This window comes from Micromys minutus, assembly GCF_963924665.1.
Source record: "Micromys minutus genome assembly, chromosome: 13".
Lineage (NCBI taxonomy): Eukaryota > Metazoa > Chordata > Mammalia > Rodentia > Muridae > Micromys > Micromys minutus.
Genome location: NC_137982.1, coordinates 13,416,923 through 13,430,000, shown reverse-complemented (window position 1 = coordinate 13,430,000; position 13,078 = coordinate 13,416,923). Strand labels below are relative to the sequence as shown.

The 13,078-nt window shown below is 41.4% G+C and overlaps 1 protein-coding gene across 4 annotated transcripts in view; it reads left to right on the top strand.

The window, feature by feature from the left end:
* The window catches only part of DENND1A (DENN domain containing 1A), a 460,146-nt gene that overhangs the window by 255,648 nt on the left and 191,420 nt on the right, over positions 1-13,078 (top strand). For all 4 annotated transcript variants that reach the window (XM_080927212.1, XM_080927210.1, XM_080927211.1 and 1 more), the window contains exon 10: positions 8,214-8,314. In XM_080927212.1, coding sequence (XP_080783338.1) covers positions 8,214-8,314 — 101 coding nt within the window. The remainder of the gene's footprint in view (positions 1-8,213; positions 8,315-13,078) is intronic.

Sequence of the window (13,078 nt, the reverse complement as noted above, 5' to 3'; positions counted from 1 at the left end):
ATATTAAAATTACTTCCCTCTTAATATGTTTGAAAATCTCTAAATGGGGCCGACTTTGGCAATATCTCAAAGCACTGAAGCACTATATACCATGTTACTGGGACAAGGATTTATCATTTCATCTGATGGTTTGGAAAGTGCCAAGTATGGTAACTTTGGAGTGCTGTGAGTCTAGGCCATGCACACAAGGATTTGTACAAGCATAAGAGAAAATCACATTTGCTTTTCTGCTAGCTCATTGGCTACTGAATCTCCCAGCTAGATGCCTCAGATGGTCCTGTTGGTAAAATCTCCCTCAGAAAAAGGACGGCAGGGTTGGAGGAGAGAGAATCAGACTTCCAAGTCTGGGTCATTCATTCTGATCTGGTTCTGCCTGTTTCTGACTTCTCTCTGCTGTCATCTTTGTATCTGAATGTCATCTTTGTAGGAAATGACCTGACCTTCAGAGGCAAAGTTGTGATAGAAATCCTGGAGCGTTTGCACACTCTGTGTGTATGACTAATGGTGGTGATGGTGAATTCCTCAAGCCACAAAGTAATCATAGCAGCATGAAGGTTTTGCGTCTCCACTCACATCCCACTAGTCACTTAGTCATTGGCTGAAGGGTCATTCAACAGAGCTTGAGTTGCCCAAGTAGCTGCTGTGTCACATGACTCACTTGGACTCCCAAAGGAAGGAATATAAGCAGCCTCTCTGTCTTCATTCACCAAGCTCTGATATGCTGGTCTCTGCTGCTCGATGCTCGCCCCAGGCAGAATCAGGGATTCCTTCTGTATATGCTGACATACTTGAACCTCTATTATAGCACCTCTTTCATAATGCTTTTGTGTTGAAGTTGATTGTTTGCATTTTGATCTTTCTCTGTCTATTTTAACTTGCTTGAGGGCATGGTGTGTACACATAGTGGATGCTCAGTAATTGTCCGATTAATGTAGATCAGAGCACAGAGGCAGCTTCACGAGAGTAGAGAACACAGACTCAGGAGCCTGGCTTCCCAAGGTTCATTTTCTAGCTCAAATCTGAGCTCTATGACCATAGGCAAATTTTCTTACCTGCAAAATGGAGACATTAATACAACTCTCTCATAGGACTGTTATGGAGGGTGAATAAGTTAAACACATCTGAAATACATTTCCCATGTAAAGATAGTCCTGATAGTGGCAGGTTTGGGCTTTAGTCTTTCTGAGTTTGCTCTAACTTTCTAAGGTTGGATTTGGGATTTTCTCCATAAGGGAGTTTTTTTCATCTACTCATGCAAAGTTAGGAACTTACTACCCAGTTCTCTATTTCTTCATTGATAGTGCTTATGACACCCAATTTATTTATGTTAGGTTTCTTTTGGTGTTTATTTGTTAAGACAGAGTCTGTGTAGTCCTGGATGTCTTGGTATTTACTTTGTAGACCAGGCTGGCCTCAAACTCAGAGATCTGCCTGCTTCTTCCTTCTGAGTCCTGGGAATAAAGGTGTGTGCCACCATACCCATATTGCTAGACTTCTTTGGAAAAACAGAGTGGGGGGCATTAAAATATTGGTATAAATTATTAGTTATACATAAACTACAACCTTAAGAAGTTTGAAAGTAAATATAAGTCCACTTAGATTCAATGAGATGGCTAGCTGATTTTTTCATGAGTGCCAGCTTTGGTCTGCTGGTGACAGATGCAAATTAGAAGGGATCCTGCGGCCATCTCCTTATTCAGCAATGTCTGTCACAGGCACAGAATAGAAGTGCAGCCACACACTAGCTGTCTGTCTTTATATGGCTTTTTATTAGTCATGCAACCTTGCCTTTTTCTTTTTCACCTTAAAGATGAAAGGAAGTGCTTTCCTCTCTTGTGGTGGCTTCTTCCCGACGACGAAGCTTACCTTGCTGTAGTTTCTGTCTCAGCTTTGGGAGCTAACACTTTTCTCTGGCAGTTTTCTTTGCTTTGATGTTTTGAAGTGTCAAATCTTGGCAGGAAAGCTTTTTACTCTGATTAATAACTTGCTCTAATTACTCTAGCTAGGAGGTAGCTATAAAAGGAAAATGGAAAGAGGAGGAATTAAACGAGGAAGCTGTTGCTCCACTGGATCATGGAGTTCTCTGAGGCCTGACTCTACTTGACCACATTGTAATTTGTTTGGCTTTGGTTTTTCTTTCCCTAAAGATAATGGAGGAGGAGGAGAGCTAAGCTGAGTTCCACCAGCTACAAGAGAAACTACTTGAAGAAAGATTTCTTCCCTTGCTCCTCTAAATAGGAGCACTGCATCTCATCTTCTAAGCAGGACATCCTTCGCTCTTCTCTTCACACATTAGTCATCTGTCTAAACTAGGGGAAGGCTGATTGACTTTAAAAGCCAACTCTTTCCCCTCCAAATATAGTCAATACAATCGGAACACAGTCAAACCACTTATAATTTAAAACAACTTATTCTTTACGTGATGAGGTTTGCTCACAGAGTACCTGCAAACTTTTGCTGATTCTACAGTAGATTTCCCAGTTGAAAACAATTTGTAATTACAAGCAGAAATCACAGTGCTGTTTGAGTCACAGCAACACTTATTTCCTGACAGTAAGTAAAGACTGTAGGTAAAGAGCCTACTTCTCAAGCCAAGAATGCTAATAAGTTCCCCAAGACACAACATTCTCTAAGCCATTGGACAAAGGATGAATCTTGTTGAAAAGCATGGACTTTAAAGTTACAAATCTGCAGTTCTTTCTCTATTCTTTATTTCATCAGTTTGTTTTTGTTTAAACACAGAGGGGAAGTCCAGATGCCTGTAACCCTGTGAAGCAGGTGTCAGTCTGATTGTTTAACATTCTCAGCTCAAGGATGTGAAGAATGACTGCAACCATCCGATCCCCCTGTGCCAGCCTTTAGATCCTAGAGTCTCAGAAATGTACAGTTTCCGAAAGTGATGTATTGAGTGACTGCAGCTTGTCAGAATGTCGAATGACCTTGCTTAGCATTCCTCTTGATGTTAAGCTTCAGTCTCATGTTCCTCAAACACTCGACCCAGCACCTGCCCAGTGTCAGGCAGTGTAGGAAATAAGAAAACACTTTGAATATGGTCCCTGTCCTTGTGGATCTGCAGCTGGAGCTCTGCTCTGGGTCTCCTCCCATAATCATCTTCTGAGTTCTGCATGTTGAGGAGAGATGGGGTAGACATAGAGGAAGGTTGTGCTCTCCACTGGAGGGAAAGGTAGCACTTCTTAGTTCAAGAGTTTGGGGGAATGGGGTACTTGTGATAGCAAAGGTGAGAAGCAAGTTTTGAAAATGGACCCTGGCTGATTGCTGCTTGGCTAGTAAAGCTTCAGATCAAGAGAAATAGAGAAGGGGCATCCTTCATGTCAAAAGAATGGAAGTTCCTAGAGTTAAAGCTATGAGGCCACACTTTGCATTGTTAAGGAAATTAAGACCCAGGAGAGGTAGTAGTTTGCTCAGATCAAAAAGACAGTGGAAGACTTCCTTTTAAGTGTTCAAGAAGGAACATGGCAAAAAAGCAAGACATACTGATTGTTGTATCCAGGCCAGCATGTAAACCTTTCCATGACTAGAAGTTATTACCTAGAATTCCCTGGGGATTAAAGTCACAATGACACCTTAGTTAATTGACTGATTCCCAGGAAGTGATCAGATGTGTGGTTTTTCAAATGATTATTTTTCTAGTCCAATAGTCCCATGCCTTGGGCATGTAATAAAGTTTGTCTGTTCTTTTTCTCATTTAAAAAAATGATTACTTCCTGTTACTGGTACTCTGTCCTAGATATTTGGCCACTTAATAGCAAGTCAAATGAGTATTTGAATAATTGGGCATTGCTGACAGGAACAATATTCATGCAATTTGGAATGCTCTGTACAGTGATAGTATAAGGTAGACACAAAGATGCTTTCTAAATTTAATTCATGTGTTGTGGAAATAGGAGCCATTATCATCTCAGAGGACCTGTGTGAGAATCCCAATTCTGTCACTTTGTCACCATGTGGCCTTAGGCAAGGTATTTTACCTCTGAAACTACTTCCCTGTCTATGAAGTGTGGCAGGGTGAATGTCTGGGTACCCATGTGAGCATACTTCTAAAACAAGGCTTCCCATGGGCCTCCATCCTAATCTTGTGCCTGCTGCATGTACTGTAGGGATTTTTCTTTTAGAATGGGGTCTTATTTTTTAATTCTACATTATGAAATCAGATGAAACATTGGAATCTTATGATTTAACCATCTATTTATCTACTATCTCTGAAAAATACCTTAAATTGAAAACAAAAAAGAGTAGGCATGGGGTCTGGTGCTTTCTGTCACCTATGTCATTGACTATTCCCATTCATGTCCTACCCACATTGTTGGTTCTCCTTTTCCCAGCCACACAGGAAACTAATGAAGCCATATATAAAGTTCTAAGATATAACTGACCTTGTGCACCTTTAATTGAGGACAGAATTTGCTAAAGTGCCGCCACCACCCGCCAGTGGTTTACTTTACAGCCTGTGTCCTGGCTAGACTGGCTGTTGGCTGTATAATTTGTCTAGTTTTGTCTGGAGCCTTAGACTATTCCGCTGCTTCAGGGCAAAATCTTTTGGGGTGTCATTAAATGGGATTGATAATTGGCTTCTGATGAATATTCATTGTGACTAATGACTTTGGGCAAATTTTACACATACAGTCTTTCCATTCTCCTAACAAGTGAGATATTTGATAAAATCATTTTGCTCAACTTGCACTTCACTTAAATATTCACATACCCCTTTGTTGACTATACTCCTTATTATATACTTTCATTAAGATTTTATCCTCTAGGAAGTGGGTGGAGTCCTTCAGACTCCTGTATGTGGCTAGAGAACTCTGTACATTACTTCTGGGTCAGTGTAGATGTACGGAGAACCCATTGCAACTAGCCTAGCCACTGTTCTTAAAAATACAGAATGAATGTCATCTCATTTTGGAAAACAGCCAATAATTTCTTGGTTGGTTGGTTTGTTTTCTAAATCAAATGAGTGAATATATCTTACCCAAATTTTAGAGAGTTGGCCTTATAAAATCTCTAATAAAAGGATGGAGTGCCCTAAAAAGCTTGTAGGTTTGTCTGTTTATTTGTTTTTAATGAAGAATAGCTAGTTTAAAATCGTATCATTTAATCTGCTAGTTTTTTTTTTTTTTTTTTTGAGATTAGGGAGTCAAGTCAAAAATGTTGTCTAGAGCCAGGCACTGGTGGCGAACACCTTTAATCTCAGTACTTGGGAAGCAGAGGCAGGTGGATCTCTAAGTTAGAGTGGTCTACAGAGTTCCAGGATAGCCAGAACTACACGGACAAACCATGTCTGGGGGGAAAAGTTGTCTGAAGATAAGATTTGGCCTAAAACAGTTTAAACAAATAAGAAACAGGAATTCAAGTCCCACCTCAAACAAAATCTTCCTAGTGAATAACTTATAATAATTACAAACACATTCATATGATGATGTTACCTTAGTACTAAATAGGTTTTGCAGTGCATACATTATAATTTGTTTGTTTATTTATTTATTGTGCTGCTGTAGAACTACAGCATAAGCATAGGATTGGATGGATAGATGATTCAATTTTCCCAGAAGTGGTATGTATGCATGTCTAAGCTTGTCCTTGTTTTGGAATGAGAGTTTGTGGAACCCTCATTATTAGTTGTTAGACGGTGCCTAACATATAAACCAAGGTTCTGGCTATCTTTATGTTGTAAATATAGTCTAAGTCAGAATCTGTTTGCTTGTCAGTTTTTTTTTTTTTTAAATTTATTCAGGGTGCATACTGCATTGACACACTTATATTCATGCAGTTGAGAAAGGTGGAGGTGAAAAAAGATAAGTCTTTGTGTATGTCACAACCAGGGGACAAACTTAACTCATTACTGTTTATTTAGTAACAAAGAGTCAAGGCAAGGCTACAGAGAGGAGGGGGAACTTATTCAGGAGCCTAAGGGAAGAGTTTACCAGTAGAACAAACCCAGCAGGTTTGAGAGATGGGTGAAAGAGTGAGGGAAGGAAGGGGGTCCATCACTCCATTACTTCTACAAATGGTATGTTCCAAGGGCAAGCTGGGGAGGCAGCTGAGGTGGGTTGGAGATGTTGCTTCACAGATGAACCAGATCTGGCACAGACATTCTATTCTAGCTGTGCCCTAAAGGCTTGCAAGCAAGAAGTGATGTGGGTGGAACTGCATGGGGCAAAAGTGCTGGTTAAGGATGAGCAGAGGACTGGTGCTCAGGGCCACCGTAACCCTACAGCCTGACTTGTGGGTAGGTAGCATCTGAATAAAGATGGTTTGTTCTCCTCACCATAACACCAACTATGTTTGTTCTTCCAAAGCCTACAGAGAATAGCCATGGCAATAATGTATCTCTTCGGCAGCTGCCTCTATCAGAGAACCTGCAGAATAGATTGAGATGGTTGATTGAACCTCAGTACTTATGAACAGCTCTCCACCCTCCCAGGATCTCTTCCCCACATGTACTTGATTTAAAGAATGAGGTCTGAAGAGAAGAATGGGTGTGGGGCATAGTACCCTAGCTTCCACACACAGCTTTCTCAAAGGTGAAGCATCAGCAGCATATTCAATTTAAAGCTGGTTGTACTATACTAGCCTGTATTCTTTTAAGTGGGTCTTGATACAGTACTCGTTCACCAATAAATGTCCATCTGTCAGCAAAGACAAGTTACTAGCTTTCAAAAAAAAAAAAAAGCTTCAAGGTGACAGGCTTCCTAGAAACATAAGACAGATAAGACAGAAATACAAATTGTTGTTGGGCTGTTGTTATTTAGTGGCTTTGTCCCCAGGATTTCATCCTGTCCCTTTTGCCATATTGAATTTTACAGAGATTGTATTGCTTTTCATTACTTTTACTTATCAGTCTTTAATTATATCAAATACTGCTTGTTTGACATCTCTAGCTCTTAAGAATAACACAAGGAATATAAAACATATTGTTGAAAGAAATAGGGAAGGATAAACCCACAAACCATGCTAAAGCAACTGATCAACGATTCAGAAGAAGTAAATTCTCACCTCAGGTCTAAAGTCCACATTAATTACTGATGGATTCAGGAGTTTAATGGTTGCAGACATTTTGAAGGTCTTTCCTTGGACAAGGAGTGGGGCTCATCACTACAGAAAACCTTGTCCACACATTCAAACCTCTTGTCTCAGAAACTTGAAAATGAAAGCTAGCTTGTCAAAAACACTACACTGGATAATGCCCCTTACAAGTCCTCAGTACTTGCTTATAAATGAATTTAAAAGATACCAGCACATTTTTTATAGGTTTGCAGAAAGAAAGAAGGTAAAGAGAGAGGGAGAGAGGGAGGGAGGGAGGGAGGGAGGGAAGGAGGGAAGGAAGGAAGAAGGAAGGGAGGGAGAGGGGGAAGGAAGGAAGAAGGAAGGGAGGGAGAGAGGGAGGAAGAAAAAAAATAGAGTGAGGAAACATGACAAAAATATTCCCATACTAATCAGAAGGGTGAGACTAGTAAGATGGAAGGGGTTTAAACTTGACTGCATTACTTCGTTCTAGGAAAGCAGTCAGTCAGTAGTAATATACCCTCTGCCTGCTGAGCACTGTAACAGCTAAGCTCTGGAATCTCCACCTATAAACCATATATCCAAATACAGTTCTGCAACTTGATGATAGAAAGCAGCAAAATGGGTATGAAGAATACATTGGGGATAATGAAAGGGGGATGTTTTCTAAGACCATTTAAGGAAAATTATATCAGATTATGTCAATATAAAAAGAGAAAAAACATTATATTTAGAGTTTTAATTTTACTAGAAAAGGAACTCTAAGGATTTACATGTATAATACCCTAAAATGTTTCATCTTCAGAAAAATGTTGATTCTTTTATCACATTCTTCATTTTCACAATTTTCTACTCTTAATGTGCATGAGCTTTAAAACTTCTTATTCAGGTTTTTGTTCTGGTTGTTCGTTTGTTTGTTTTGGTGTAGTCCTGAGGATTGAACTTGACTTCAGACAGACATTCTAGGCAAAAGCTACCACTGAGCTGCGCCTCCCGCTCCCCAGCCTTGCATTGGCTTTAAAATCAGGGGACAGGAACAAAATATTTGAAGAGAAAAATATGCTGCATTGTACTGGGGTGTGCATGTCTGACAAGGAATCGTTTCTGCTGTGACTTTGAGCCCTTAACTTGAGTGCAGCCCTCCCTCAACTTTCCCTTGTGGTCTGACTCTCTGCTCCTCTTTGTTGCAGTTGACGGCCTGCATCCACGGCTCGGCTGCCATGCTCTACCCCATGTACTGGCAGCACGTGTACATCCCTGTGCTGCCCCCACATCTGCTGGACTACTGCTGGTAAGGCTGCTGAGCACCTGCCCTTCCTCATCCAGGAAGGACCCACATATATGAAAGCTCTAACTTGTAACTGCTGCGGGTGACACTAAATTAAAAACAATCTTAAAGGTTCAGAGTGTAGAGTACCTGACGGCAGGGTGCTTTATGTCATGGCTGTCTGATGGGATCAAGAGAAAAGCTAATACTTTTAACACTTCTCACTATAGAGAAGCCAAAGCACCAAGAAATTGTGTGCTTTTTCCCCCACTAAGACGTATTGGAAACTGGTTAACAGGAGCGGGGATCCAAAAGTTCTGGTTTCAGTCATGCCCTGGCACGTCCCACTAGACTTGCTTTTAGCCATAGTTTGGGACTTCTAGGGTTTTGTTATTTTGTCTTTTTCTCTTCTTTTTCTTCCCCCTGGCCTCTTGCTCCTGCCTTTGTTTGTTTGTTTGTTTGTTTGTTTTATTTTACTTTTTTTGAGACAAGATTTTACTGTCTATCCTAAATAAGCTGAAAACTCACAGAATCTTCCTCCCTCAACTTTCTGGATGCTAGGATTACCGTGTGTCACCACACCCAGCTGTATAACCCTCCGAAGCTTTGTGAGGAATTCACTGTTGAGAATGGATTAGTAAAGGAAAGGAAAGAAGCAAGTTGTTCAAGCATAGTTATATTTTTAAGATAAAACACCATATAGAGATGGATGGCTCATAGGAGATGCAGTGCCTACTGAAGCACCCTCACTGCCTTGGGAGTGTGCCAGAAAATAACTCACGTCAGTAGATGCCGAAAAGAGAGTATAGTGCATACATTAAGGCCTTTGGTTGTCTTGCCAGAAATTGAGCTTCAGGAGAAAGGCTGTTTTGGGGACTACAACACTTACATGTAATCAGATACTTTGTGAAATTGCCTATTGATTCAGAATGGTAGAGGCCAGTCAACCCTATGTTTCCTTTTTTTTAGTCCTCTCTGAAAGGCTCATGTAGGTAGCCACCTGGTGTCCTAGAAGCCTTGAGGTATTCGTAGTAAACCTGATGTGGATGTTTTAGGTTCAGCTTCTTTCTAAGAAGCCACAGGTACAGCAAAGACATAGCACAGGGTCAGCAATAATATATAAGAGCACAGAACCCAATAAACTGGGCTACTTCTTCATATTGATATCTTTCTGGTCCTTGTGGGTTTTTTTGTTCTTACTTTCTCCAAGTTCTCTGATAGATGTATGAATTATTAAAGACTAGATTGTTTCTTTTGTGGAGGCATCAGGGACTGGGGGCTAAGGGGATCTTGAGACAGGTTTCTTTGTGTAGCCCTAGCTGTTCCTGAACTCGCTCTGTATACTAGGCTGGCCTTGAACTCAGAATCTGCCTGCCTCTGCCTCTTGAGTTTTGGGATTAAAGGCATGTAACACTATCAGCCACAGCATTTTTTAAAATTTTTATTTATTTTTTTATATGTATGTGTATTGGGCTAAATGTATGTTAGTGCCCGCAGATGCCAGAGAGAGTATTGGATCCCCTGGAACTGGAATTACAGATGGTTGGTTGTGAAGCCATCATGTAGGTGCTGAGGAATTGAACCTGGGTCCTCTGCAAGAGCGGACAGTGTTCTAATCACTGAGCCAATCATCAGGAACGGAGCCCACACTGTGTTTGCCCTGTCTTTTTACGTTTTGCTGAATTTGGGAACTTATTTTTCATTAAAGATGCCTTCTAGATACTCCTGGTCTAGGTTCCATTTTTGATCCCTTGTGGAATAGATATGGGATTCTTATATGTTTTCAAACAGAAGGATCAAGATGCAAGGCCTTTGAAATAGATTTACCTTGTTTGGGGTCTCTGCTTTCCTCAGGAGTATTTTCAGACCCCAGTGCTTCCTCAGCACCCCACTTCTATGCAAGTTCTGTGTCTCATATCCTCTAGGACACCATGGAGTGTCATACTGTCCCCATTAGCTACTACTCCTGCCCCTGGGTCAAGGTGAGGGTCATCGAGCTCCTGTCCCCGTAGCTATGTCATGGTGCCAGATCCTCCATTTCTCTGGTTCCTAGCACAGCATCTAGGAACCTCCCTCACGGCCCTGTCTCTGCTGTCTGCTTATCTACAGTCCATGTCACCACTTACTTAGATATCCTCAGCTCCTTTCCACCTCATCCCTGCAGCCCTTCCCACTCACTCTGAGCTCACACTGGTTGTGTTTATAATCTATACAAAGGTGACCGACCTCCCTCAGAGAACCTGAAAACAGCACAAATAGGGCTGAGCAACAGGACAACACCTTGTTTCAGGTTTATTGCTGCCTGGCAACACAGCTTAGAGAATGTGAATTTACTTCTAGAAATCTCTGCCCTTTCCTGAAAATGGCCTCCTCAAATTCTTTCTAAACACCTACTTGTATAAAAGTACTTTTTAATGTGAAACACACTGTCAGACACCCAAAAGGGTGACTCTTGACCCCATGTCACCATTTGAAAACCCTTTCTACTCCCTCTTCCTGATTCTCATACCATCTGATTTGACCACAGCTTTGTCTAGATCTCCTTGTAGCTACCTCTCTGTTCTTCCTGTTTACTGACCCTACTGGATTTGCTTGCCTTTCTGCTTACACTGGACTGCCATGGAATTCTCAGCGTGCTGAATATTTGTGCTGTATTTCAGAGACTGGGCAGCATCTAGTTGAGGCAAAGATGATAGTCTCCATCAAGAGGTGCTCCGATGATGGGTGTTGAGGACAGATATGATAAGGGAGTACCTTAGCACCTTCCTATCTGCTCTTCCTTTGTTAGATTACATTGGGGAATTCTAAAGGCCACTGGAGGCAGGACCTACTAGAAAATGATGTCACACATCCGCCGCTTTGACTAATCCTTTACTCTTAGTCCTGACTCCTTTATACCTGTCATAGTCAGGCCACAGATGAGGCTTCTTCAGATGAGACCGAGGGTTCAAATGGCCTGCCTGAATTCCAAGGCCTTCCTGTCCTTGGAGGAAGGAGGAACAGTCTATCCAAAGACAAGCTCTCTACCTGGGCTTGAGATCTGCTTCCTTAACTTATCTGGAATACATCAGGATTTTTTTTTTCTCCCTTTCCTGCAATCTCCCTTCTCTCACTATAAAGGTGTGTAAGCCCTGGGTCCTCAGGCAGACCTTTGCTTGTCTTTTTGAGCTTCTAAACCAATTAGTTCTTCATTTTTCCATTGACAAGTACATCAGTGGAAAGAACATGTTTGTCATCTAGTAGTGTGTGTTGTCATTGTTTAGATGAAAGATTGTAGGACTGAACAGAAGATTAAAGAGAAGAGGACAGAGGAGTTGGAAGGAAAGAAAAAGCATAAGACACACCCAAGAAATGGAAAGGGGAGGGAGAAAAAGGAGGGAAGGCTGGGGAAGGTAGGAGTCAGCCTCACACAGTGACCTCCAGCACAGTTACATGGAGAGCCCATCCCCCACATATAACAGCTTCACAGACACCACACACACACACACACACACACTTCAGTGCAGCCTTTAGTATGTTCAAAGACAATGTGGAGTCCTGCACAAGGAGCTGCCTGGAGTGCTTAATACTGTGTTTAGATTGGAATGCATGGGCTTTGGAGTTCATGGGTGGCAGAGCTCAGAGAATTGACAGTGTCCCTTTGCCAAAAAGTTCAACTTCAGCATTTTATTATTTGGAAAGTTTTGTTGCTAAATTACTATTTTAGAACCACTAGCTGAAGCTTTGTGTGGTAGCATACACTTATGTAATCCTAGTCCTCAAAATCGGGAACAGAAGGTTTGCTTCAAATCTAAGGCTAGCCTAGGCTACATATCAAGCACCAAATCCCCCAAAGGTTGTATAACAAGACCCAGAAACACAAACACACACACACACACACACACACACACACACACACACCACCCAACAGCTCTGTGAGTCAAAAATCATAGAGAGGAAACATCTTCTAGTGACACTAGTGATAACAGCCTAAGGCCCCAGTCACTGGACCATCTCTTTTATCTCTGTGACTGCATTCCATCCTACTTATAGCCCTGTAAAACAGGTATGATTAGCTCTACTTCACAGGTCAGTGAACTAAGGTCCTAGAGGGCTTTGTAAGTTGTTCCAGCACATATACTGTGCTCTCTGTGATTCTAGTCTCATGGTCACAAGCAAGAATGTACAAACATATATGAAAGTTAGGTATATTTGCATACATGGAAAGAAACGAGAAATAGCTTTGTGATGAGCACTCCTCGTGTTTACTGAACAGGTATCTTTCTCCTAGTCTTTTGTATTCACAAAGAACTTAATAACACCTGACCAAAGGATGATTTCAGGCCAATGGGGGTTGACATCTGCTTGTAACTGTAAAATATACATGTGATGAAAGGAAAGACCACAAAAAAAGAAGGCAGACCCCCCCAAGTCAAGGTTTAAGTTGATCATTTTAGTCTGATATAACTGTTGTTGGCAGAAAGTAAAAATGTCATGAAAACGGAATTAGTATTCATTATTTTACTGAGATCCTTCCCTTGAAAGTCACCAGGTTGAGTTGAGTTCTTGGTGGATGGAGCCAGCAAGGATAACTAGCATTTAAGCAAAGGGCTAGGAGCCCTCAACATGTAAATCTCAGAGAGGTTTGTTCCTCTGCAGATGATTTAAATGTTAAGTACATCCCCTTGCAGGGGATACACAAGTGGAATCTGAAAACTATTATCTCCTGTAGAAATGAACTCTCAATTTGCTCACTGCACAGGAAGGGCGGATTCTAGTCATTTTCACTGCCAGCAGGTGCCCTTTCTA